Below are 26653 nucleotides of genomic sequence, written 5' to 3' on the forward strand. Positions count from 1 at the left end.
AGACGAAATATGTTCGTTTATCAAAATATAATGCCTAGTACTATGAAAAAAAATGCATGTATACATATATATATATAATTTTTATATATAATTTTTTTTTTATGTAGTTTATAACTAAAGCTATGTCTATGTATTAATTAAATATGTATGCGTATCTTTAGTTAGGCTACCAACTAGGATAATTAGACCGTTATACACTTAGAAGTACACTTAGCACAATTGAACTGACGAATTGAATACAATTTTCTCTTTCTCTCTTTTTTTTTTTTTGTATTTTTTTCTATTTTCCAATACCCCTGCAGAATAATTTGATCCTTCAATTAATTTCCCGAAAGAGAGCAAGTTCAAATATCATTTGTGCTCTCTCTCTTTTGTGCCAACAACACCTGGAAGGGGGCATTGCCAATTATAAAGGGAGACTTGCACTGGAAGGGCACTGCCGCCCATTGGGCGCCTTGCACTTTGTCGATCTCTCTCTCTCTCCCCCCACATTCTGTCGCCTGCGCTCGTCCTGATCGGTTTAGTTTTTCTTCAACTCCGTGCCGCTTGCCGTTTACCGTTAGTTTTCTTATTTGCCAGTGATTTAAATCAAGTTTTAAAGCAATTTCTAGTAAGTTTTTTAGTGTTTTTCTTTGAAATTATATAATTGCGGAGTGAAATAAGTGCAAAGAAGTGTTTTTTGTTAATTTTTTTTTAATAAATTTTTTTTAATCAAAGAAAAAGCAAGAAAAAGTTCAAGTCTTTAATAAATAATAGTTATTTGTTTCAAATTAATCTATTTTATTGTTTAAATCGCGTTTTTTAAAGCAATTTCAAAGTGACGCGTTCGCGTACATATAACGGTACTGGAGCCGCCAGAGACTCCAGAGACCCAAGCGCAGGCGACGCCACAAGAACAGTTAGAATCATTTCACAATCGAATGGCGGTGGGAGGCAAGAGAGAGCGTGTGGAGCGGAGAGAGCGGATCCTTGCACTGCTCTCTTGTTAGTGATGCTCAACGAGATATTCGACATACGCATGTAAAAATTGCATGTAAGTTACACTCTCACTGTGTAATTAACTCTACACTTGAAAAAAATTATCAAATATTTCTGCAAGGGCATATTATATAATATTTCTTAATTCTTAATTATTTTCTTCTGGCTTATGGGCGTTTTGAGATGAGTGGGCGTGTCATAAGTTAAGGCGACTGTCAAATTCTAGCTTCTATTTAATTTTTTATTTTTTAACTTGCTATTGAAATCAGCTTCAACTTACTCTAAAGTTTAATTTTTTTTGCATATATAATTGCTAATTAATGCAAAAAAAAAAAAGTTAATTGGAGAAATCTTTTAATTTTTTTTTGTTTTTTTTTTTTTGGCGATTTCTCAACTTAAATACTATCAGGTACTTTGGCATATTTTCGTTTTTCTTATTTTTTTTTTGTTGCTTAAAATTAATAAAAAATCATTCAACTGAATGTCTTTACGGCTGTATACATATATATTTTTATATATTTCGATTTTTTGTTTAACATTTAGCAAATATACTATATCCATGTATACATAATTGAATTCTTGTTTTGTTTCTATATTTTTTTTTTATTTTTTATGGTTTTTATGGTTGAAGTTTAAGGGGAAAAATAAAAGGACTCTATTGAATCTGAATATGTTGATTACTTGGTAAGCAGAAAGGTATTAGATGAAAGAATGTATGAAAATATTAATTACTCGATAAGAAAGTAAGTAATGCGTGACAGAATAGATGAAAATAGTGATTACCTAGTAAGTAGAAAAGGATTAAATGAAAGTTTATGTGAAAATAGTGATTACTTGGTAAGCAGAAAGGTATGATATGAAATAATACATGAATATATTGATTACTTGGTAAGAAAGATAGTAACGCATGACAGAAGAAATGAAAATAGTGATTACCTGGTAAGCAAGAAGGCAATACATGAAAGGATATATGAAAATAGTGATTACCAAGTAATCAGGCAGCACTTTAAAAGAAAAAGAGACAAGAAATCTCTAAAACTGGCAAGTTTTTGATGAAAAATACTATTTTCCCCCCAAAACCCTCCATAAAAACCCCCTTTTTTATAGCTGGAGTTTAAAGCACCTGCTAACTATTTTTTAAGGCGGTTTCTTAAGCAACAAACTGTCTAATCTTTTGTTTGTTTTTCGTGAAAATACTCAACACTCGTTCTTTGAAGCTTAGTCTCTGTCTAAAACTGGTAATTAGCCTACAAACGACGACAAAAAAAAAAAATCCTAAAGCTAAAGACTGATGAAGAATTAAAAATAAATCGTTGCTAAGTTCTGTTTTTTTGTTTTTTATGTTTTTTGTCTTAAGACTATTTTTTATGCATTTTTTTTTAATGTTTAATCAGATGCGTGAGCTAGAATCCTAAACTTAAGCAATTCTATCTTCGATTTTTTGGTAGCAGAAAGAAGTTATAATTTTTTTTTAAGTGTAATTATTTTTTTTGTTTTTTTTTGCACCAACCCAAGCCTTCAAGTGGGAATCCCCAGCCTACGAGATCAGTCTTAGAGTGGCTTTTAAGATTCTATTTTAGGGGGTGGTGCGATTAGGGGGTGGTTTCTTAAACGGCAGTGGGTGGTGGCAGGAGGGAGGAGTTGGAGGACCTCAGATACGGATTACCATAGATGGCGCTATACCGGGGATCCACACTGAGGGCCATGGAACTGGGCACCACCACATGGTGGGTGGTGGTGGTGGTGGCTGCGGTGGCGGCGGTGGTGCTCTGGTTACTGCAACTGCCGTTGGGCGAGGAGCTGACCACCGAGGCGGTGGTGGACTGCAGGCTGGGCAGACCGTTCTCCTGCCGGATCTCCCGCGACCCAATGATGCTGCCCGTCAGGCTTCCGCCGCTGCTGTTCGTCAGGAAGGTCATCGGCAAGGTCTGGGTGTGGTGCTGGTGGCTCTGCTGATGCTGATGCTGCTGCTGCTGCTGTTGGACCACCAACTGGTTCTGGTGGTTGTTCTGGAGGATGGTGGAGCTGCCATTGGATTTCGTGGAGCAGGTGGTCAAGTACTGGGGCGGGGGGCTGTAGTGGGTGCTGTAGTCTCCATAGGGCACATATCCCCCCGAAATGTCCACTTTCAGGTCGCTGTAGTTGGAGGTCCGGTCGCCGGGCTCCAGCTTGCAGCTGACTCCGCCGTTCTTGGTGATCTGGTGCTCGCTGATGACGTCGGCGGGGGGCAGCTTGGTGCGCTTCTTGCACCGGATGTAGACCACGATGAGGATGGTCAGGACGAGGAGCAGGGCCACCACAGAGACGCCACCAACAATGGTCATCAAGAGGGAGACGCTTTCTGGAAGAGTAGAGATTGCGGGGAGATGGGTGTTATTAAGGGGGGCTTTCAAAAAATTATAGGTAAAATGGGTCAAAAATTAGAGGTAATATGGGTATTATTTAATGGAAAAATTTATCATAGAGAGTTTGAGGAGAATCTATAGAGGAGTTCTTGATATAGAATGGTTTTTAGAGGCTTTTAAGGTATTCTTTTTAAAATATCAATCACTAATCAGTAAAAATTTGTGTTAATGGGCACTATTTAGTGAAATAATGTATCATAAACAGTCTGAGAAGGATCTATCGAGGATTTCTTGATATAGAATGGATTTTAGAGACTCTTAAGGTATTCCTCTTAAAAGATCAATCAAAAGTCTGTAAAAATTAGTGGTAATATGGGTATTATTTAATGAAATAATGCATCATTGAGAGTTTAAACAAAATCTATCGAGGATTTCTTGATAAAAAGTGATTTTTTAGAGACTTTTAAGGTATTCCTCTTAAAGAATCGATCAATAATTAGTAAAAATTAGTGGTTACTAGTATCATTTAACGAAAAAATGTATCATAAACAGTCTGAGAAGGATCTATCGAGGATTTCTTGATAGAGAATGGTTCTTAGAGACTCTCAAGAGTTTCCCCTTGAAGGTATAGACATTGAAAGACACTCACTTTTAGCCTGAAGCTGAATTTCCGCCACATCGTTGCCATAGTCGTTGACCACCGTACAGTTGTACTTGCCGTAGTGGTACGCCTGGCTGTCCCGGATGATCAGGGTGCTCTTCACGCCCCCCGGCACAGCATCCACGAGGATGGAGTAGTCGTGTCCCGACTCTGAACTGATTTCCTGTCCGTTAAAAGTCCAGGACACATGGCGGGCTCTGGGCACACTGCTGGCAAAGCACTCGATCCTGGCCGTATCGCCCACTAGTCCGTACTGGGATCTGGGGGAACTGATGGAAGGAGAGCCCTTCAGATAGACATAGGCATCCGCTGATATTTCGGCATATCCGGCCACATTCGCCTTGCAGTAGTAGCGGCCGGCGGTCTCGTTGCTCACGCTGAAGGTCAGGTTGGTGCTGGTGCCCACCACCCGGTCGCTGGGATGCTGGATCCAGACGATCTCCGCCTGGGGGTTGCTGTCCACCTCGCAGTTGAGGGACACGACGGAGCCGACGTCGGCTTCCAGGGACTGGGGGCGTTGCCGGAAACTGGGGGCATCTGGGGGAATTTTTATGATTTATTATAGATATATCAAATAATACTAAAAAATACTTAAATAGTACTTAGGAATAATCAAATAGAACTACAATAATATTTAAAGAATACCAAATTAGTACTGAAAGAATACTTTCTTGCAAGTACCAGGTATCTTTTACTACAATACAAAATACATACTAAAAGAAGATTACCAGGTATCTCATAGTTTTTAGACTTCTCTTTGATTTAAAAGAGTTTTAAAAGGCTAAAATAATACTCAATAATATTAAAATAATACGACAATAGTACTAAAATAATACTTTGTTACAAGTACCAGGTATCTGAGACTTTTAAGGCTCTTTTAATACTAAATAAATACCAAAATGATCCTAAACAATTCTTTGGGACAAGTACCTGGTATCTTATAGTTTATAGACATGTTTTCATACAAAACTGATACTGAAAATAATACCAAAATAATACTTGTTTATAAGTACCAGGTATATTGTAGTTTTTTGACTTATTTTGCATTCAAAAGAGTTAAATAATACCAAAAATAATACTCAATAATAACTGAAATAATACTACAATAGTACTGAAATAATACTTTGTTGCAAGTACCAAGTATCTTATAGTTTATAGACTTGTTTTAATACTAAAATAATACCCAAATAATACTAAAACAAAACTTTGTAACAAGTACTAGGTATCTTATAGCTTTTTATAAACTTTATTTCATTTTAAAAAACTTTTCTGAATAAACTTGGACCTTCTCCGGCTTCTCTTTTGTTTTAAATGCTATTTAATGTTATTATTTGTTACCCCCTTAACTTAAAAACACAAATCTACAGATATTAAAGCATATTTTTGTGTCAAAACTCACAGCTGATGTCCAGAGTCTCGCTGTCCTCGCTCTTGCCCACGGAATTCTGCACCTCGCACTTGACAATGGCGTCGTGGAAGTTTCGCGTCACATTTCGTATCACCTGTACAGTGAACATCCCAGGTAAGCGATAAATAGATAGAAAAATGGAAAGAAAAAAAAAAAATAGCAACAAGAAACGATAAATAAGATGAAATAGAGTCAGTTGGTGGGATAATTGTGGGAACGGTAGGCCTTTCCGGTGGCCAGCAGCAGCAGTAGCTAACTGGTTTCAATAATTGCTAACATTATACAACATCAGCAGTAGCATTTTTATCGCAATAGTTGCTCTAATTATGCGTCAACTGGAATGTGGACCAGTTCTCCAGGTCCAGGTCCCAGGTCCCAGGTCTCTACTATAGGTTGGTTTTGGAAAAGAGTGGAAAGAAAATCACTCACCATCTCGGTCTTCTGGCCGCCATTGATCGGTTCGTCGTTGATGAACCAACGGTAACGTACATCGCCGGGATTCGCATCTGCCCGGCACTCCAAACGCACCTGCGAATGCTCCACGATCCGGGAGTGGGAAGTGCCTGTCGCCGCCGGATGGCTTCCACTGGATGAGGTGGAAGTGGTGGTGGCCTGAAGTCCACTCCCAGAGACAGGTGCACCGCCAGGATGTAAGCCAATTACATTAACCTTTACCTTGGGAGCGTATTTAACCTGGAATTAAGGGGGGGAATCAGTAATATTTATTATATTATATTATTAGAATAAATTATTAAATATTATTAGAATATTATTCTAAAACTATGTCCTTCCAAGAGGTCCTTAAAGAGAGTCTTCAAGTATAACTCTTCAAAGGGGATTTGTCCTTGTCCTGTTCCTCATCGAAACTAAGCCAATGACAGGTCCTTGGTCTTTGGTCCTTGCTGCCTTGGTCCTTGTTCAGTGGCCGCTTCTCTCCTCACTTTCACACCAAAACTCCAGCTAGCCTGCCTTTATGTCGAAGCCTGAATTAGCCCGTCAGTGTCATGCCGTGTCCGGCACAAAAGTCCATTCAAAAAATCCTTGCCCATACCTGCCTGGAGCTCCTCTGGGGGCGCCACCCTCCTCTCCCGCCTGCTCCTGCCTCCCTGCCTCCCCCCTGTTATCCCTCAATGGACTTCCGCATCACGTAAAATTGATAGTAGGCTCTCTCTTTCATGCATACCGTTAGATAAGGCAGCCGCAGGACAAGCGGTGCACTGGGAGAAATTTTTATTTTAATAATAAATATAATTCTAGTTATTTTTTTTGTCTAAAAAATGTAAACATTTATTATTTTCTTCAATAGATCTTTTAAAAAATATGTTTTTTTAAGTGGGACAATTTTTGAAAATTGTTTAAAACTACAAACGAGTTTAAAATCGATCAAAACTATTTGTTTTTGTCTAAAATAAAAACTAAAATAATTTCCCTCAGTGTAACAATGCAGAATGCGCATTGTCAGAAAAAAAGAAAGGACTCTCCATAGCCCTTGGGGGTAGTCGGCTCTACTCTAGGCTGCATACATAGATGAACTATAAAGGGGGGAGCAGATGGAAAAAAAAAAAAACTCACCTCGACACGTATTTTGGCAGAGCGGTAAGTGCGGTCCGCCGTATTCTGGGCCTGGCACGTAAAGTTGGTGTTGTGATGCTCCTTTTTGGGGGTCAGCCGTAGAACGGACTTGGCCGTGTAGCGACGCAGATCCGGAAGCGGAATCACCGTGTACTCAATGTTATCCGTGAGAACGTTGCCGAGGCCATCAATCCAGGTAATCTGACGGATGAGAGATGGTTGAGAGACGGGTTTGGGGGAGTTAGTGTTTGGTTCTAGTACGGGTTGGAGTACTGGGGGGATCTAGTTACGGCGGATTGCGGTTCATTGTTTGTTCGATTAGCCGGGTTAACAGGGCTAACTTTGGTTTAACTTTCAACAAAGTCTATTTTTTGTTAGTTTTTTTGCAAGAAAAATAAGAGAAAGAAGTCTCAACCACTTTCCTCTTTATTTTTCAACAAAAAATATCACTTTTTTGAGATTTAATTTTATTTTAAAGTGCCTAGAAAGTAGACCTACCTCGGCAGCTGGCTTTCCTCCCACCGACACACACTCGATCTCCACTTTCCGATCCTCCGTGGCATAGATGACATCGCCCTGGGTGATTTTCGGAGATTCCGGCGGCACAAGAACCGTCAGACCGGCGAACGTCGATCGGATGGGTGGCTGGCCCTCCGGACCGGGACTGACCTGGCACTGATACCTTGCATCATCGTCCAACATCACCGGATAGATGTCCAGCGAGTAGTCGCCCTCCTCATCACTGCCCACCATGGCGTACCGCTCGAAGCCGCTCAGATCCCGGGAGGTGCCCAGTCCAAAGTCATCTTTGGTCCACTGGAGGGTGCCCTGTTTGTTGATCACCCGACAGGGTAGGGTCACCCTGGCACCCACCACGGCGGTCTGGTCCTGGGGCTGCATGGCGAACCTCTGGTTCTGGTAGCTGGTATACGGCGAGCTCCTGGCCAGGCCAAGGATTAAGGACAACAGCAGGAGCTGTGCCATCACATCCCCCAAACCCATCATGATGGATCTGAAAGAGAAATATTTTAGAGTTAGTTGAGATTATTACTAGAGCTATACTATCTATAAAATACACTTCCAATGAATCTAAAAAAAATAACCGGAACAACCCTGATTAGTTATTTTTTTTTATATTTTTTTTTTTGAAACCTTGGTTTGGCGCCAAAAAATCCAAAGACATCTTAAAAAATTGTCTTTTCTTTATGCTCACATATGTTTCTATTTATTTATTTGTTGCTTGTTTCTTGTGTCTCTGTCTTTTTTTTTTTTTTTTATACCATTTTTTGTTAAGCTTTGTTGCATTATTTTTGTGCCTTTGCTTTTTTTTTTTTTGGAGTTTTTGTAGCGTTTTGTTGAACAAATTTTTTGTAAGGAGGGTTTGGCGGCAAAGGCAACAATTGTATATTGCTTCAGGGTCTTATTACTTATTATTGTTCGTTTATTGTGTGTTTTTTTTTTTATGTATTTTGCTGTTAGCGTGCTTGTCTTGTTTCTGTTTCTGTTTTTTTTTTTTATATTCATTTTTTTATTCGCATTTTATTTTGGGTTTTATTTGGAGTTTTATTTGAGTTATTCATGTTTTCCAAGTGCAGACAGCCAGAAAAGAGTATGTGAGTTTCAAAAAACGAATTACATTTAAATTAGCTAAAGGGGGGAAGTCATACAAGTCAAATAAAAAATACAAAAAATAGAAAAATATAATAAAAAGAGGAAAAAAGTATTTTTTTACTCAACTATGTCAAGGATAACGACTTGTTTTGCTTAAAAAACTAAAAATCTAAAACAATCCCTCTAGACAACCCCTTTTTAAGCAGATTTTCGTAATAAATTTCAATAAAAAACCCAAACTAAGTATTAAACTACATACCACCTCAGCTCTATTCGATTTTCCACATTTTCCCTTCGCATTTTCCACCTTGATGTACAGGTGGCGAGTCTCTTGGAATTTTCTCACGCATTTTTTTTCTTCTATTTTTCCTTCTACCTCTATGTGTTTGGAAGTATTCTACAAAGTTTAGGGTTTTTTTAGGTGGGGTTTTCGAGTAGTTTCAAGACTCTTCCGTCTTGTATTTCTTGTTACTTGTCGCTATTATTTGTTTTTATTGCATTTATACGGAAATTGGCGCCTTTCTCATCACCAACACACTCAAGCACACACTCCAGCACACACTCCAGCACACACTCTCGCATTAAATGATATAATAGGAGAGAAGAAATCCATAAAAAAAAAATGAAAATAACCCAAAAAAGATGCAAACGGAGGCAAAAGATTAGCGAGCTTCCGTCGAAAGAAAAAAAGTAACCGGAAGGGTCGAAAATTACTCAAAATTAGTGTTGAAATCTTTGGGAGTCTGTGGGAGAAACTGAATCTCAAAAAAAATAATGAAAAAAGGAAAAAATCTCAAAATAAAATCATAGGTTACTTCCACTTCCATTCCAATCTGAAGACGATAATTTGAAATGCGTTTGCCAAGTCAATTAAAACCGATTTTTGGACACGCTCATCGACAAAAAAAAAGGGTTTCCTTGGCCTTTATTTTGTTTTTTTGGTTTTTTTGGTTTTTTGGTTTTTGTGATTTTTATGGTCCATAAAGATTCGGTTTCAACTGTTTTCAGTATTTTTTTTTTTAAAGAAGTGTTGATTACTTTTACCTATCAATAGCAGAACTTTTGGGTTTAATGGGGTTTTGGGTTTTGGGCTTGGAGTTTAGGGGGGGACTTGATTTTATTACCAAAGTCGAGAGAAAAGTGCTGATTAATTGGATTAGATAGAAATGGATTGGAGGATTTTATATTTTTAGGTTTTCAAACTTTATTTAAAAGGGGATTTAGTTGAAAAAAGGGGGGGGGGGCTTAAATAGTATATTTTTGTTAAAATATAAATATTAGAGAATTTATTATATTAGAATTTAAAAAAAGTGAAAAAAATGAAGAAGTTTCGCTTTTATATTGATTTGAATATAAATAATTTTTTAACTTTAATTTTAAAGGGTTTTTTAATAGGATAATGTTTAAAATAGTATTTTTTGTTGAGAAATAAATATTAGAATAACATAATTTATTAAAATGTACAAATAAATGGGAAAAAAAGAGAAAAAAAGGAGGAAAACCAAAACCCCTTTTTTTTTTTTTTTTTTTTTTTTTTTTTAAATTTACATAGGCACCCCCCTTTATTAGCCTGTCACTGTCCCCATATCGAGGACATGTCATATAACTGGTCGTGTATGGAAATTGTGGGAGAAGAAGTTGCCTTTTTGGACTTCTGGCCTCCTGCCCGCTTTTTTTTTTTTTTTTTTTTTTTTGGAACAATACAAATCACTCCACTCATTGGCCATGTCCGAGACTTAACAGTAGCAGCTGCAACTTGGCTAGAAAGTGCTCTCCCTCTCCATCTCCCTCTCCCAGACTATTTCTGTTTCCTTCTTGGCCGGAAAACTAAAGCTCAAGTTGTTCCCCCCCCACCTGCCGCCCCCCCAAAAAAAAAAAAAACTTTTGCAAAGCCGAGTGTTCAATATAAATTTTTCAAAGTTATTTGTACCAGGTGGGCCTTTCTTTATTGATTTATGAGAGCCACTTCAACGTGCTTAGAAGGAGCTAAAAAGCACTGACAAAAATTACTCTCAACTTGAAGATTAAAAAGTTTTCAGATTTAAGACTTGAAACTTTTCCTTAAAAGTCTTAATTGGTAATTATTCTTTTTTATTTTTATTTATGTATATATTTTAATTAATATATATTTTTTTTTGTGTAAAAAATGGGAGTGGCTGGGTAGGCAGTTAAACTGTAAATGACAAAAGTCTCGTCTTGCGAAGGAAGCCGCACATCCGCTGCAGCTTGCATCTAATAACCGAAGCGAACTGGCCCCGGCTCCGGCCCGGTGATAATAATGCGATCGGGAATGGGAAACTGGTTTACCTTTCTTTATAGTACACTGGCCAGCAGGTAAATAATTAATGCAGTCCAGTGCTGAGCAGAGGGGGATTTTTTAAGGAGGTTGCTACAAGGTTTTTTTTAGTTTTAAGACTTGAGAGAAAAAATAATTATAGATTTCTGTTTATTTGAAAAAATATTATGAGATTTAAGGGAGTTGATATAATAGTTTATAGATCTATTTTAACAATAGTTAGGATGTAGTTTGGATAGTTAAATCTAGTTAGGAACTATAGATCCAATAGTCGGGATAGTTAAATCTCTAGATCTAATAGATCTTTTATAAAGAAGTCCCTCAATAACTTCTCAGTTTAAATATTACATTATTCCATTTTAAAAACTCTTTTCATAAGAAACCCCCATAAAATCCTCTATAAAAAAGAATATTATTTCTTTTGTAAATCTGTTTAACCCCTTCGTGACACGAGCTTTCTTAAAAGAAGACAACTTGATCTCGGGCGTTGCCTTAGCACCTGTTCCCTCCGATACCGATGCCGATGCCGATTCCAGTTGCACTATAAATATCACAACAGATGCTCTGCTCGCTTTGTGGCATTAAAGGATGCTCGATGTGGCATATTGGATGCTGGCTGGGATAAATGCAGCTGCAACTTGCGGTCGGTTGATGGTCAAAGGAGGGGGTTAGCCCACTGCCTGTTATGGCAAAAAAAAAAAAATAAAAATAAAAAATATATAAAAGGCAGCTGCAGAAAGGAAGCCCGTTGGCCGGGGAAGTGACTGCCAACTACCAACTTGCAACTTGCAACTTGCAACTACCAAGTGACTGACAAAACAGGCCACAATATCCCCCTCGATAGAGTCCCCCCCTGTTCTTCCTGTATGGATGTAACCCCTCCGTATCGAATGGATTGGTTTGGAGAGTCGAGTGTTTCGAAGAGGAGAGGCCCCAAGACGAGATTTATGTGTGATAAGCGTCGCCTGAAAATAATTACTGCATCTGTATCTGAGTATCTATGTATAAGAGTATCTTTGTATCTGTAGCTGCGAAAAATTGAAAACTAGAGCGGAAAGCGTTCGCAGCGGAAATGTATCTCTAGCCAGTGGAAGTTGTCTTTCTGACATGATTGGCAGCGTGGGGTTAAGCGATGGATCAACTAGAGGGTTAAGACGGAAGATCTATATGATCTGAAGGTGCAAGAAATAAATATAAGGTCTAAGAAGTAATTAAAATGGATTATAACTCATAGTTTCTCCTTAAAATATTTTTATTTTAATAGAAGAACCAAAAATCACTTTCCCCAAAGCCATGTCCTTTAAGAAAAACTATCAGGATATAAATAAAAATCAAATAAAATCCCTCGAATAACCCACAAACTTTCGCTTTAAGTGAAAAAGGTGTCCCCGTTGATCTGAACTTTTGGCAAACAAGCGAAGATGGAGAACTCAACTTTAACTGTCAGTTCAAGTGTCGGGACTGTACTTGAAAGCCGCACTGAGGCCATCTCTGTCGCACAACACACACACACACTCCTCACACACCAACACACACATGGAAGTGCCCTTAAGGACCGGTTAACCCTTTACCAAAAAAAAAATAAAAATCTCCAAAAAAAAGGAAAAGAAATCTGGAAGAAAAAAAAAGAACTTGGCCAAAAAGGATGGCTACTTAAAGGACTTTTGCTGACAAAATGGAAAAGGCAACAAGAGGAAAGGAGAGAGATGGATGGCTAAGGAAAAAGGCCTAAAGGATATTGGTCGAAGGTCCAGAGTTCAGCAGAGATTAGGACAATTAAAAAAGGGAATGCTTAACAATTAAAATCAATTTGTGCGTGTGTCCTGTTTCCTCTTCCTCTTCCTCTTCCTCTATCTCTATCTCTTTCTGTCAATATATATAGCCATCTCTGTCGAAGTGCTGTTGACAATTTGTTTGCCCGAACAAATCAAGTAAAAGGCAGCGGCTAAGTGGCAAGAGGAGCCACCAGGACCAAAGTCAAAGTCAAAGGATGAGGCCTTCATGCCGGGGCTATTCAATTGGCTCATCCCCTCTCTCTCTCACTCTCTCACTTTTTAGTCCTTTGTATTCCCTACCATCTCTGATTAGGAGACAAATGTGTGTCCTGGGGACAGGACAGGAAAAAAAAGAAACCCGAAATGGAGCACCAGAATTCAGAATCCCTCTCCGGGTCCCATTTCCAGTGTCAATAAAAAAGGCAACGGACAAAAAATAAACTTAAATCGCCTATTAATGGCCCACACACACACACACATATCAGAGGAGGAGAAGGAGAAGGACTCTTGGCCAGTTTCCGAATCGACAAAGTCAGCAAAAGTTAAGGGGAACAGTTAACTGAATGCCAAAAGGGTCATCTTTCATTCTTAAAAGGGGAGATTTGATTTCGATAATTATCGAAATGGTCAGGAATTGGATTTGGGGGAAGAAGTAAAGGTGGAATAGTTTTAAATTGGCTTTTATGGTTCAAAAGGGGTACTAAAAGGGATGATAAGGTGGATTTATTAAGAAAGAGCAAAGATTTAATTATGATTATCGATATTTAATCGATAACTTATCATAGTTCTCACAGAAAACAATGGAAAAAATTTAATAGAAAATTTATAATTTATTTAAAGATTTAATGGAATATTTTCTTAAAAGATTTATTTAAAAAAATGTAGATATCGAAATTATCGATATATTATCGATTAATTATCATAGATCTCATAGAAAGCAACACAAAAAGTGTATAGAAGTAAGTTTATATAATTTATTAAAGAAGTAAAATTGAAATTATCGATATATTATCGATTATTTTATAGAAACTTTATTTCAAGAAATAAAGATACCATTTCTATTATAAATTTTAAAGTTAAATAATTACTAATTGAAGAATTATTTTTTATTTTTTTTTTTGTAGAAAATATTAGAGACCTCCTTTTAATTGAAAACATTTATCGAAAGACAATCGCTTTTGAAAGAAAGTTTAGAGAACTCTTTCGGGCACAACACCTGGGAGGCCCAAGGCCCGAGAACTTGCTCATTAATATTCATTAAACTTATGGCTTAATTAAAGCTACAGACTTTTTTTTTCCAATAATTTTTCATAAACTCGCAATGAAATGGAGCCTTCTCTCTCCTTGGGATTTCATAACTTTAATCGAATCAGGCATGGCTCGGAACTCAACAAGTCGTCCATCGGGGGCTATAATATGAATATAAAGCAAACTGCAGGCTGAGAGGCGGCCAGAACGAGAACCAGAACGGGTTAAGTTATTCATCAATTCTGCAGGCTCCGAAAGCAAACTTGTTAGCCGTGTATAATCACGGCATCTGGGATCTGGGATCGATCTCCGGCTCTCATTAGCATAATTCTAACATAATTCCCGACATGGCCGGGCATAAAATTATGAAACGAACTCATCCCGCTACTCGCTTCTAAATAATAACAAAAAAGAAAGAGTATCTCTACTTATACATACTTGTATGCAGATATATATTTTTGTCTTTATTTTTTTTTTTTTTGGAGGGGAATGAGGGGAGCAGATCGAATGAAAGTTGCTTGGCCACATCGAAGCAGAATTTCAATCAGAAAATTGAACACCTGAACTTAACTGATTTCGTGGTTGTTTTTTCTTCTTTATTTTATTTTTTTTGTGTGTGTGGTTTTTTTTGGTAGAAGCGGCAAGCAGCAAGCAGCAAAACAAGTTAAAGTCGAGCAGCAGGAAATTAAGCCAGGCCAACAAAAATCAAAAGAAACACAAGACACTGCAACAATGACAAGACGATGGGGAGCCCAAAAACCCAAAATGAAAAGAAAAAGATCGAACAGCTAGCTTCTCCACTTTGCGTTTTAGCATTTTTTTCAAATTCATGTTTATGGTTTTGTATTACAAGCGATCGACGATGGAGCGACTGGACTGAACTGGACTGGACTGGAGACTGGGGATTTGTTTCTGGCGTATAACTTTAAGCCTTATTAACATATTTTATGCTCCATTCGAGTTCCATTCGCCCACACACCGACATTTCTCGTCTCAGTCTCCTCTTTTATATATTTTTTTTATTTATTTTTTTTCGTGTGGGCCGGTCACATTGACATAGATCGATCCAATCCCCCCCAGACATCAGACCTATTGCTAAATAGTAAAGAGAAATATGATTTCAAAAGAGTTGTTTCATTTTTTTTTTTAAAGAAAAATATTAAGAGAGCCTCAAGACTTTTTTTTCTATTTTATTTTTTAAATAAAAAACAAACAATTTCTATTTACTTTCAAGTACTTTCAAGCAAACTGTACTAACTAATCAGGAGAGGCGAGAGTTTCCCATAGAAGCGAGTGTTTTCATTTCGAATTATCATCCAACAATGACAATTGCCTGCCAAGAAAAATAAAAAAAAAAAACAACTCCCTTTAAGCCTGACAGCTGTCACTGTTTTTTATTTTTTGTTGGTTACCTGAAACCCAAAAAAAAAAACACACAATCTCCACTGGCTACCTCATCGCAACGGGCTTATATTCTTTTGTCCAAAAACCTTCTCCCCATGCGGCTAATTGAGTTATATCCACTGCAGTCGATTGCAGCAGGTCCCCCCCAGAAACTGAAAAGGGGGGAAAAAAAAAAAATAAATAAAACGAAGGAGAAGAAACCTATTTTAAATCGTCAGAAGAAGAGAAGAGTCCACAAACACAATTCAATAAATGAAATCGGGAGACCTTTCCCATACCATTTTTTCCTCTTTTTTTTCTGTTAGAAAAAGGCAATAATACACAGAGAGAAATTAAGAAGAAGAAGTCTTAAAATCAGTCATAATAGTTAAAGAGTTTAAGAGCCTTAATCTTAGTAGAAAAAATAAAATAAAATATATTATTTCTTCCAAACCTTTTCTTAAACCATCTCTAGTTACTTTACATACTTCAGATACAGACTAACTCTTGAGATACACTTTGCAGATACAATTTTCAAACCCACTCCCCAATAGACAAATGTTGGATTTTCTTTTTTTTTTTTCGATTTCGGTTTTTTGGCTTTTTCATTTGGAGATTGCCTTTGTGGTCTTCGACCGTTACACGGGTGGGTGTATCCCAGTATCTCGTTGTATCTCACTATCTGAGAGTAACCCATGTATCTGTATCTTTGTATCCGAGTGCGGTCACAACAATAAAAAACAAGAAACAACAACACCTGGCGACACCTTCGCCTTCCTCTAACTAAATCCGATTATAACTAATTATTATGGACTCGCCGAACCCCGAGACGGCCGAGACAGATAAAATAAAGGCTAAGAGGGCAACCCACCAGGGTTGCCACACTACCACCACACTACTATTCACTTGGCCAGCCAAGGGCTTGGCGTGGGCCATTCTTTATTTTTTTCTCTCATTTTTTTATCAGATTTTTTAGTTTTTTGTTTTATTTTTGAGGCTTGAGATTTGAATTTTTTTTCATTTAAATCTTATCTTTAAAAAAGTTGTATAACTTGTAGAAAAAGGCAAGTTTCTTCTGTTTCTTTATTATTTATTTTTATTAGCAAGTGCCCCCCCTTATTTTCATGTCCTTAACCCCTTAAAAACTCACCTCTAACACTTTGTTTCTTCGAAAGTGAGCTGTAGGCCAACAGCTGCTCCTTTTCAAGTGTCACTTTCTCGCTTTTCTATTTGATTTTCCTTTCTGGCCCCGAGATCTGTAAATAATGAAGGGAAAAATGTAAAAACAAAGCCAGAGACATAAGGCTGGATTATTAATTCAATTCTGTGTTCTTGTGATGTTCCATTTGTTTATTATTTTGTCGTAGTATAGTGCCTTGGGGTTATGTACTATATGTATTAATTGTTTTCGCTAATGCTTCTTGTGTTTTTCATACACTATCCAGGGGGTATATATGTTATTTGATGGAGGAAGTAAAGATTTCAAAGGATATATAGAGTTAGAAGTTATAAGAGTTAAAAGTGTAGATTCTTTTCTTTTCTATCCACTCTTAATTTGTGTTTTTTAGCCTTTTAGAGTATTTATTATTCGGTTTGTTTCTTCTATTTATTTTATTATTATTTTCCTTCTGTTTACCGGCTCTGGTTCCTGGCCATGTTCGTCTTCATCTTGGTAATAAACACGCACGGGCCGTGTTTGCCGGCGACGGAGACGGGCTTCCGCATTCATTGCTCTTTTTATAGGGCACAAAATGTTTATTAGACATTATGTGCCCACAGGCCCCCCCTTTATTTCAGAGAGAGAGAGAGAGAGTGAGAGCGAGAGAGACTGTTATCCTGGGGAGGACGAACACAAAAAAAAAAAAAAAAACTTACAAGTAATCACGCATATTTCGCATAAAAACTCAACCATCGACATTTTTATGCAAGTTCCTTTATGAAGGAGCCCAGTAGTCCTTTTTCTAGTTCATTTCCCATTATGATCTAATTTTTTTCTCTCTCTCTATTTTTTCTCTCGTAATTGTTGCAATGAAAATTTATTAAACATAAATATTTCAAGGGTCCAGTAATTTATTAATGATTGAAGTTTGTTGAAAAAGAATAGTTGGAAATAAAAGGAAATAAACTATTTGAAGGGGCTTATGGTAGGGATAATAGGTATTAAAATATGTCTATATATCCTAAAATAAAAATGCAAAATAAAAATAAGAAAAGCAGAGAAGAGAGGCACTCCGGATTTTGTGAGTCTATAACCTATAAAAGTTTAAAAATATAAACAAAAAAGTGAAAAATAAATAAATACGAGTGGGAACTGCCTAGATCGAAGACTTAAGAAGAGAAACTCCAATCTCTTTCGTCCAAAACTCCTTCTATGACCTAAAAATCCATAAAAAATACCAAATAAAATAAGAAAAGCAGAGAAGAGAGTCTATTACCTCCTTATAAGAATTGTGAAAAATAAATAAGAGTGAGAACTGCCTAGATCGAAGACTATGACCTAAAAATCTTGTTATTCCTCCTCGATTAAATTAATTTCCCGATTGAAAGCCTATTAGTTTAGATCAGAAATGGTTCCTCTAATGGCCTCCTGGCCTAAGAAATCAAATTTATATATTTTTTTTTCCAAATCATGGCATGCAAAGTGGAGCCAAAAAACAAATTGAAAAATTGATGCCTGCATTAGAGGACTATGGTAGGTTAGTTGTTGTCCCCTGTCCCTGGTCCTCCTATCCAAAAAAGGGGGTTGCAAATGTAACCGCAGTTGGTTTGTATATGGGGCTACCCCCTCTTTATTTTTTTATTTTTTTATTCTTGTGTAGCCAGCCAGAGCCAGAGCCCCCCTCCGAATGCAGTTTTTGATAAAGCGGCGGACATGATTCATGTAAGGTTCTGGGTCTGGCTATGCTCTCGATTATATCCTTGCATGCCTAAGGTCCTGGCATGTCAGGAGGGGAGCAGGAAGCAAGGGGGGACCTAGGTAGATACACAAATACACAGACACAGGACATGCAACACACAATACAAATAAATACACGGGAAAAGTACAAAACGTGTGTGGCACGAAAGCCGAATCAGGCGATTGTCTCTGCTTTTTTTTATTTATTCCTTTTTTTTTTGTTTGTTGGTTAAGGAGTGTGAGGGGGTGTTAGTGGGGGTGGTTAGGTGGTGCTTTTTTTTTTTTTTTTGAACGCACTCTTCAGGACAATAACAGGACAGCTGGAACGGAGCTCTGAATGTGGCAACAAGCGTTAAGTGGTTGCCTGTTTGTCGCTCGTGTACTTGGAAATGTTTTACAAATTCAGCATTGAATTGAAAATAAGGGGGGGAGCAACTGCTACTACTGCTATCTATACCCCATACTATGGAAATAAATATGTATATGTAAGCCACCCCCCTGGGCGTTTGTCGTGTCAGCTGTTTTCCTCGAAAGTCAGCTGCTAATTTAATGACAAAAAAAATAAAAAAAAAAGCAGTAAAGAAAAGAAATCCTCAGCGGGGGTGTCTTGTCAGATGTGGATGATGACTCATAGCTTAGAAGGGTGGTAAGAAGGATAATAAAATCGAAACTTAAACTAGAACAGAACTGAGAACTGAACTGAGGGGGGGACTATGCTTTGCTTTGATATCAAAAAAAAAAAAATATCCAAAAAGAGAGGGTGGTTGCATAATGAGTCATAGATGAATTATTTATCAGACTAGCAGGGACTACAAATTTATGTTTTAGTGTCAAGTAGAGGTGTACTTTAGAAGCCAGTCTTTAAATATATATATTAATTTTTTTTTTAAGGATTTAAGATTTAAGATTGAAGATTAAAGATTGTAGAACTATCCAATCCCATGGGAGTCTTCTCTGACTTCCAAACCACACAAACCACAAATATTCCATATGGCTTGTGAGACTTATCTAAATGCCATTTCATTTCTGGCTCTCACAGGGTTCTTATTCTTTAACTTGTTCTCTTGTTCATGTTGCTGTTTATCTACAAGATACATCTCCTCCTCCTTCCGCCCAGACTAGCACTAGAGCGGTCTTCTGCGGTCAGAAAAGTTGTCAGTTGATAAAAATGCCAGAGAACCGGAGATCCTGAGCCAAAGTCAACGATAGCCCCCCAAATCCACTTTGGCTAAATGTAAATATTAAATTTGCGCATAAAAATAATACGATAGCAGGGGGTAGACTACACAGACTACAGGATAGGTTCTTCCTTCTCTTCTGTTGAAACTAAAGTGATTCCACAAAGGTCCTGACGAAAAAAAAAAAGGCAAGACATGAGCTCGTCGAGCCATAAAAAGCTGACTGCGGCAGGACCATGAAGTGCCAGCCAAGGTCCCGGACTCGAATTCGCAATTGACGCGCCACGTTCTTCTCGGATAAAAAAAAAAAAAATCTAGAAACTCTAAGATACATATACAGAGCCAAAGATACAGATAGAAAAGGAAGCTGGGTGGGGTGGGGGAACTCCATAATAATTTTATGCGCTTCCAAAAAACTTCCGTTCAGTCATTGCGTTGTGTTTCCGCCCCAAAAAAAAAAAAACAGGAAAAAAATTCTAGCAAGTTTACTTTTTTTTCTGGATATCTTTTTAGGGACCAGATCGTGATTAAGTCGGAAAAGTGTCAGGGAAAGTTTATTATTTAAATTATATTACTTTTTATGAAATATTTATGAGAAAGTGATAGGAATATGATTTATTTTTAGGGGAATTTATTGAAATGAATAAGGAAGAGTAGTAACAGGTATCACATAGCTTGAGAGAGTTATATGGAGAAAGAGTAGTACCAGGTATCATATAACTCAAAATAATAGAGAAAGAGTAGTACCAGGTATCATATATACTTCAAGAACCTACAACACTCTCTCATCTCTAAACTGCCAATTGCCTTGGTAGGCTCTCTATTTTTTAGATATTTTATTTTTATTTTATTTTATTTTTTTTTCTTCTAGCAAGTGGGAAGCGAGTCCTTTATGGTTCCTGTGTTTGCTGGGCTGCCTTGGCTTGATTTTTCGACTTCCGCGGGTGGTATGGATGTTTGAATGAATGAACGAGCCACCCACCCAGCCAAGGAGTTGGTGAGTGAGTGAGTGAGTGAGTGAATGAATGAATGAATGAATGAATGAATGTTCAACTGTCACTTCCGTCAGATGGGCGAAAACAGAGTTCAGAAACCCACACACACTGGGTGGGTGGTTCTTTGGCTGGCTTAGTGGGTTGAAAGGAGGGACAAACGCGTCAACATTGTTGCTGCTGAGAAAAAAAGGGGGGGGATAGATGGATGGATGGAGAAGAAAAGGGGAGAAAATCACTAGAAGGGAGCTCCCTGCCTCGGAAAAGCGAGGGCCAAACGAGTAATGACATATTCAAACGCAGCGCGAACTTGACGACGCCCCAAAGGAGTGAAGATGTTCAACACCAGTACAAAAAAAAAATAGAAAACTGAGCAGAGCAGAGGGAGACTGAGCAGAAGCGTTGCCAGACATTTCTGACAAAGCTGGCGACAAGGACGTACACTTGTAATAACACGAAAAGGATATTGTAAAACATTTTCATAAGTTCTCCCAATTTCCAAGCTCGTTTTTTCTCCTCTTTCTCTTTTTTTCTTTTTATTTTTTTTTGTGTCCTTTGGAGCTAAAAAGTATGCAGTTTGTGTTCAATTGAGGAAAGACTGTGGAAAGAAAAGGGGTTTTTATTTTTAGAGATACTTAAGGGGGGGATGACATTAATAGATCTTTAGTTTCTTAAGGATTTTGGGGGGAATTAGTTAGTTTGTTGAAGAAATCTTATGATTTCTGAGGAAAGTTTGGGGTGAAGAGTTAGGAACTCTTGCTTTTTTTATATTAGAAGTCTATAAGTCTATCAAACACTATATATATCCATATAAAATATATAAAATTATATCATAATTTTCTTTCAACTCCAATTATTTCAATTATTTATTAAAAAAATCACCTTAAGAGCCATGATTATCAAACAAATACCTCCAGTAACCTGCTTAGATTTCCTAATTTATTAATTCCTTCATTATTTAAATCAATTACTTGGAAGAATAAAGTCATATCCTTGAAAAAGTATCCCCCTTTTTGGACCTGAAGTTCTTTTTTTTTTCCCGGAGAATTGAATTCCGTGTGGGCCAGTGGGCCGGCCATATGGCGTAAATTTGTGGACTTCTCGAGTGACTATTGTGAGGCATTCAATGTCCGACAATAAGGAAATTGTATGCCCATTTGAGTTGGCTTTTAGCCTCATCCCCCTTATCCCCTTATCCCCCTCCTCAGGGGAATAGAACCTCTTCCGTTCGTCCGTCTTCCGTTTTAGACTAATTTGATGTTTGTCCCCATTTCTTGATTCTTTCTGATGCTGATGCTGCTGCTGCTGGGCTTCTTGCCAGCCAACCCCCGAAAAGTCACTCCACACATGGCCTCCTGGCATGGTCTGGCATGGCCACTTTCCTTCATCAACCCCCTCTGGGCTACAACACCCCTGCCCCTGTCTCATACCCTCTTCAAGGCGATGTGGCACACTTCCACTTCCACTTTCTGCCTCTCTCTCATTTCGGGATTCAACTTTTCCCATCAATGACTATTAATTGGCATTTTCAATGGGTGGTGGGTGGTGGGTGGTGGGTTGGAGGCCTAAAGTGAGGCTAGGGGGGCGTGGCACTTGCATTAAGGCGGCAGGCAGCGGCGGCGCCATTAAAGCTCATCAAAAATGCAGGCTAAAGTGGAGCATAGAAGCATAGAAGGCAGAGGCAGAGGGAAGGCACTTTTAAAATGCCGCCGCCTCTCATAGATTTTCATTTTCCATCCAAGAGCCACCACCACCACCCCCCCTTGGGGTTTTTGGGGTCACCATCCATCCATGCCACATCCCCCACTCTTCGCCCCTAATGATGATGGCTTGACAAATATTTATTGCTTAAGCATTTGAGTGCAAATATTTTAATTAGTCTGGCGACAAGACAACAAGCCCAAGCCCAAGCCCAAGCCCAATCCCACCACAATAGCGTCACAACGAGATCGGAGGATGGTCCAGATATAGACCAGATGATTGGGGAAGCTCGAAACTCTACTGATGAGGCTTAATGAACTGCAAAGCGGCTTCCAATTGTCTCCAATTAACCAAATTAACCAAGGGATAAATGCTTTGCCTTTCTTCAATGCCCTTCCACTCTAGTACTTTTTTTTATTAGCATTTATATATTCTTCTTGACGAGATGCGGATGAGATGGGAAATTAGTTCTCAGATAGAACTCTCAGAATGCATACAAGTTTCATAAGAAAGTTTAGGTTTTGGAGGTTTCGAGGGATGCTACTAGAGGAATAGTCTAGTTTCTTGACTATTCTAGGTTCTACAAGTCTGTCAATACTCTTATTATGATCTTAAGTTCCAAAAAACAAACACTTTTGAAGAAAATATTTCTTAGAAACATCTTTTAAATTAATTTATTTGATGTTTCAAGATAAATTTCTTAAAAATCAGTCTATTTTCTTGACTATAATAGCTTATACAGGAATATATTATACCTTCAGTACACCTCTGAAGATCTTTAGTTCCAAAACCTAACCTCTTTTGAATAAAAGTTTCTAAAAAACATGTTTTAAATAAAAGTATTTAAGATTTCAAGAGAAGAACAGACTAGTTTCTTAACTATTTAACTATAATAGCTTATTATATAGAATCTGAAGATAGAATCTGAAGTTCCAAAACCGAACCCCTTTCGAATAAAATTTTCAAAAAAACAAACTTGAAATGAATGTATTTGAGATTTCAAGACATCCTACTAGAAAAATAGTCCAGTTTCCAAGCTATTATACTTTCGATAAGCACTTCAACACTTAGGGGGTGCCTATGATCTGAAGACCCAAAAGCTTACCCTTTTGAATGAGAATTTGTAAGAAAAACATAAATGTAAATGAAAAGCAAGCCAATAAATACCTTGACAACTCATTAAAACCAAAAAACGCCTTAAGAGAAATATGAAAGGCAGCCCACAACAGGCACAAAACTGTCAAAAAGTCTGACAGCTCGACTCTCAAGGTGAGTTTTGAGACTCACAAAGCACTGTATGGCACTGTACAGCACATAAGGGGTTAAGGAGGTGGAGGGGCTGGCTGATGGAACCCCTTTTGGGGTTAAACGGACGCCAGAACATAATTTGTGGCATGCAAAGAACTAACAAAGGGGGCGAAATTGAAAAGGAGAAACAAGTTTCGACTGACGCTGCTGACGAGGACGCGTCAAAAACGATCCAACAAATCGATATATAAAAAATATATATACAGAAAGTGCAACTTGCAACTTGCAACTTGCGACATGAGCATGTTGCACTTCCTGCTGCCACACCTCCCTGGCTCCTCCTAGCCACCTTGCCACCTTGTTTTTGGGCCCTGCCTGTTTTCCAGCCTGTCGATTGTTTCGGACGTTTTTAGCAATTTGCAATGCCAGCAAATTGGGCCAAATTATAAAATCCAAAAAATGAAACAAAAATCACACACACACACTCTGGCTCTGGTGTGTACAAATATTGGGAAGGAAAGACGTGGCAGTAGGCTAAGTAAAAAGTTTGCAAGCACTGCGAGAAAATGGGGTATGAAAGTAATATAATTTTAGGAAATATTTTTATTCGATTTTGGAGCTAGAGTTGGAGTTTGAAAGGTGTTGGGAATAATATTTATAGCCGGTATTTGTAGAGTCTTAAATTATACATTTTTTTTAACCTTTCTCGTTTAAGAAATAATTATTAATTATTCCATCAATCCTTGTAAGAGAGAGTGTGATTTTTTTTCAAGTGTTTCCCCCCAAAATAAAAAGCAGAAGCACAGGCATCAGAAAGCAGATTGAAACTTTGCTTGCTTTTTTAATGACAAGGGACAGGTGCGTGAACTTGGCCATGTATGCGTGTCGGTTTTTGTATCTGTGTGTGTTTTTTAGTATCTGTGTGGGTTCTTGTATCTGTGTGCAATGGCATGAAAGTATTGGCAGAGCTTCTGGGCCTCTGCAGCCTCCAGAAAGTAAGTCTTTTTCTTCTCAAAAAAGAAAAAAAAAATCAAGCCGCGAGCTAAACATATTTTTTCACAGCTGGAAGGGAAGAGGTTTTTTAAGGAAATTTATTTAAGAAATGGAGAAATGGAGAGTTTTAAAAGTCTAATATATTTTTTTTAATATTTAAAAACATCAAAAATGCCTTGCCTTTTTATTTAATATCTTTCTTATCTGATTTATCTTTCTCTCTTATTTTTAATCTTGTTTTTAATAACTTATAAACCGGTTAAAATTTCCGATTTTTTTCAAGAAAATGCCTAAGACAAACGATGTCTAATTTCTTGTTCGAAAGTAAATCATAAATCATGCAAAAGTAAAAAACAAAAGATGAAATCAGTTAAGCAGAGCACTTTTTTTTTGGTTTTCTGGAAGATGCTCTAGGGTGGAATGGAAAAATAAAGCCAAGAAAGCCACAAGAAGTTAATTAGAAGACAGAAGACTTCAAGATCATTAAGATTGAAGCACAAATAGAATAAAAAGACTACAATTTTAAATAAATTTTTAACTTTGGTGGAGAGTTTTGAATAAAATCCAGAAGTATTTGAGAGGAAATATAATTCCTCAAGCACGGGAATAAATATTTAAAAAAAATACAAACAGAAACAGCAAAAAAAAAAAAAAAATGAAAATAAAAAACAGGCAAAATGTCAAAGTGCCTAAAGTGAGCCAACTTCAAAGCCAAAAGCTGGGCATTTTTTTTTTTTTTTTGTATTTTTTTGGGAGGGGAATAAGCCAGCCAGGCAGCCAACTGTATTTTATAAACAAAATCAAACGAAAAGGTCAGCATAAGGGAGCAGCAGCAGTGCACTTTTCCTTTCCAGCCCAGCCACTCTAGCCACACAATTAAAATTTTCAAAATTTCAACCAAAACTTGTCAAAAAAAATATCCAATTTCAAAATATTTATTTCAAAAATCACTTTTTTACTCACACTTTATTTTCTCGTTTTAACTCTAACTAATTTTTGATAGAATTCAAGTTTAAATATATTTTATAATATATTTTTTTAAATATATATATTTTTTTGAAAAAATCAACAAATCACAAGCACTTTATGTTACTTAACATTTTTGGTTTTTTTTTTTAAGATTTATTTTGTTTAGATGTTGTATTTTTAATCCATTTTCGGTAATCACTTTTCCAGGCACTGGTAATCCACACCAAAAAAGATATATGTTTTCTTCTTCAATATTATTTTCACACAAAAAAAAAATAAAATTTTTAATATTTTTTTTGTTTAATTTTTGTGTTTTGATGATGTGTTCTTCGGATGGGACGCGTTGGATTTTTTCGTCATTTAGTTCAAGTCGCTGGCCGCTCTGCGAGTTGTATCTGCGAGATACTTCGGAGCCCACGAGATACTATTTCGAGCGAACGAAACGGAATGCGAGTCCCAGCCGAAGATACAATTTTCCTTGGCCCAAGCCGGTTGCCATCGAACATAACAAAGCGAGCGAACATGTTCGCAGCGGTTCGAAGCGGCTTGTTCGAAGTTAACAGAAAGCAACAGGGCCAACAGAGGAGGTTCGAAGCGGGCTCTGTTATCTTAAGGATATTGGGAGTTACTTTTAGTGAGATTTAGTAAAAAAATAAATTATTTTAGAGAGAAAAAATAGTTTAAATATTTTTAAACACAATTCAAAAAATAATTTAGTAAAATATTTGATTTATGAGGTTTAGTTCTTGTGGTTTTTGAAGATTTTTTATTCTTAGAGGTATTAACAATTAGGTTTTTAAACTTAAACTTAAAAAATAGTATTCCTTGAGTCTTAAAATATTACATATTATTTTAAAAAGATTTTTTTTATAAAGATACAAGTTTTTAATAATGAATAGTATTTTTATTTAAACAGTTTTAACAGAGTTTTGAACAAAATCTCTCAAACCAAGTCATCTAACAATAATATAATATATCTTTTCCTTAAAAAACCTATAAATTAGTAGTAGTTAGTAATATTTTTAAGCCAAGACTCCCCCGAAATACCCTATTCTTCAAGCCAATCTTGGCTTTGATTTTTTCTTACCCCCAACTTCTGCACTTTTTTGTAATTTTTGGCTTTTTCGCCCAAAGACCGTACTTTACTTTGGACCATCTGCCACGAAATGGCCTTAATTGCCAACTGATTTGCTGTTAGCAGCGCCACCTTCCGCCAAAAGTGTGGACCACCAACTGTTGTCTCAAAAAAAAGATAAATAAAAAAAATTGGCTAAAAAAAAAGGGGGGAAAATGGGGGAAAAAAGCAATCCAGAGCTGTAGATTGAGATGAGTACGTGAAATTGGCCGCCGAGAGGTCAATGCTGTCCAAATGGCAGCTGTTCTTCAACTCTTCCGGCCC

The 26653-nt window shown here is 37.2% G+C and overlaps 1 protein-coding gene across 2 annotated transcripts; it reads right to left on the reverse strand.

The window, feature by feature from the left end:
• Positions 1-1330: 1330 nt before the first annotated feature.
• On the reverse strand, positions 1331-25719 carry LOC6505130 (irregular chiasm C-roughest protein). Of its 2 annotated transcripts, XM_032452004.2 has the most exons (8): positions 25249-25719; positions 16428-16533; positions 7463-7976; positions 6965-7165; positions 5822-6085; positions 5384-5486; positions 3973-4521; positions 1331-3319 (listed from the first exon to the last, which is right to left on the reverse strand). In XM_032452004.2, exons 3-8 carry the CDS (start codon positions 7967-7969, stop codon positions 2586-2588), a joined length of 2358 nt encoding a protein of 785 aa, XP_032307895.1. In that variant the 5' UTR covers positions 7970-7976; positions 16428-16533; positions 25249-25719; the 3' UTR covers positions 1331-2585. The 2 variants fall into 2 exon arrangements, with proteins under 2 accessions (XP_032307895.1, XP_044573206.1); XM_044717271.1 differs by lacking the exon at positions 25249-25719 and having other exon boundaries at positions 16428-17704.
• Between the last annotated feature and the right edge of the window lie 934 nt (positions 25720-26653).

The sequence above is a fragment of the Drosophila ananassae genome, chromosome XR, assembly GCF_017639315.1.
Source record: "Drosophila ananassae strain 14024-0371.13 chromosome XR, ASM1763931v2, whole genome shotgun sequence".
Taxonomy (NCBI): domain Eukaryota; kingdom Metazoa; phylum Arthropoda; class Insecta; order Diptera; family Drosophilidae; genus Drosophila; species Drosophila ananassae.

What these genes read in the sequence shown, in the direction of transcription:
- LOC6505130 (XM_032452004.2), bottom strand. Translation starts at nt 7,969, where the DNA reads ATGATGGGTTTGGGGGATGTGATGGCACAGCTCCTGCTGTTGTCCTTA. An exon ending in GAGGAAAGCCAGCTGCCGAG is followed by an intron (nt 7,166 to 7,462) that starts GTAGGTCTACTT and finishes CTCATCCGTCAG; the next exon opens with ATTACCTGGATTGATGGCCT. An exon ending in GCGGCCAGAAGACCGAGATG is followed by an intron (nt 5,487 to 5,821) that starts GTGAGTGATTTT and finishes TTCACTGTACAG; the next exon opens with GTGATACGAAATGTGACGCG.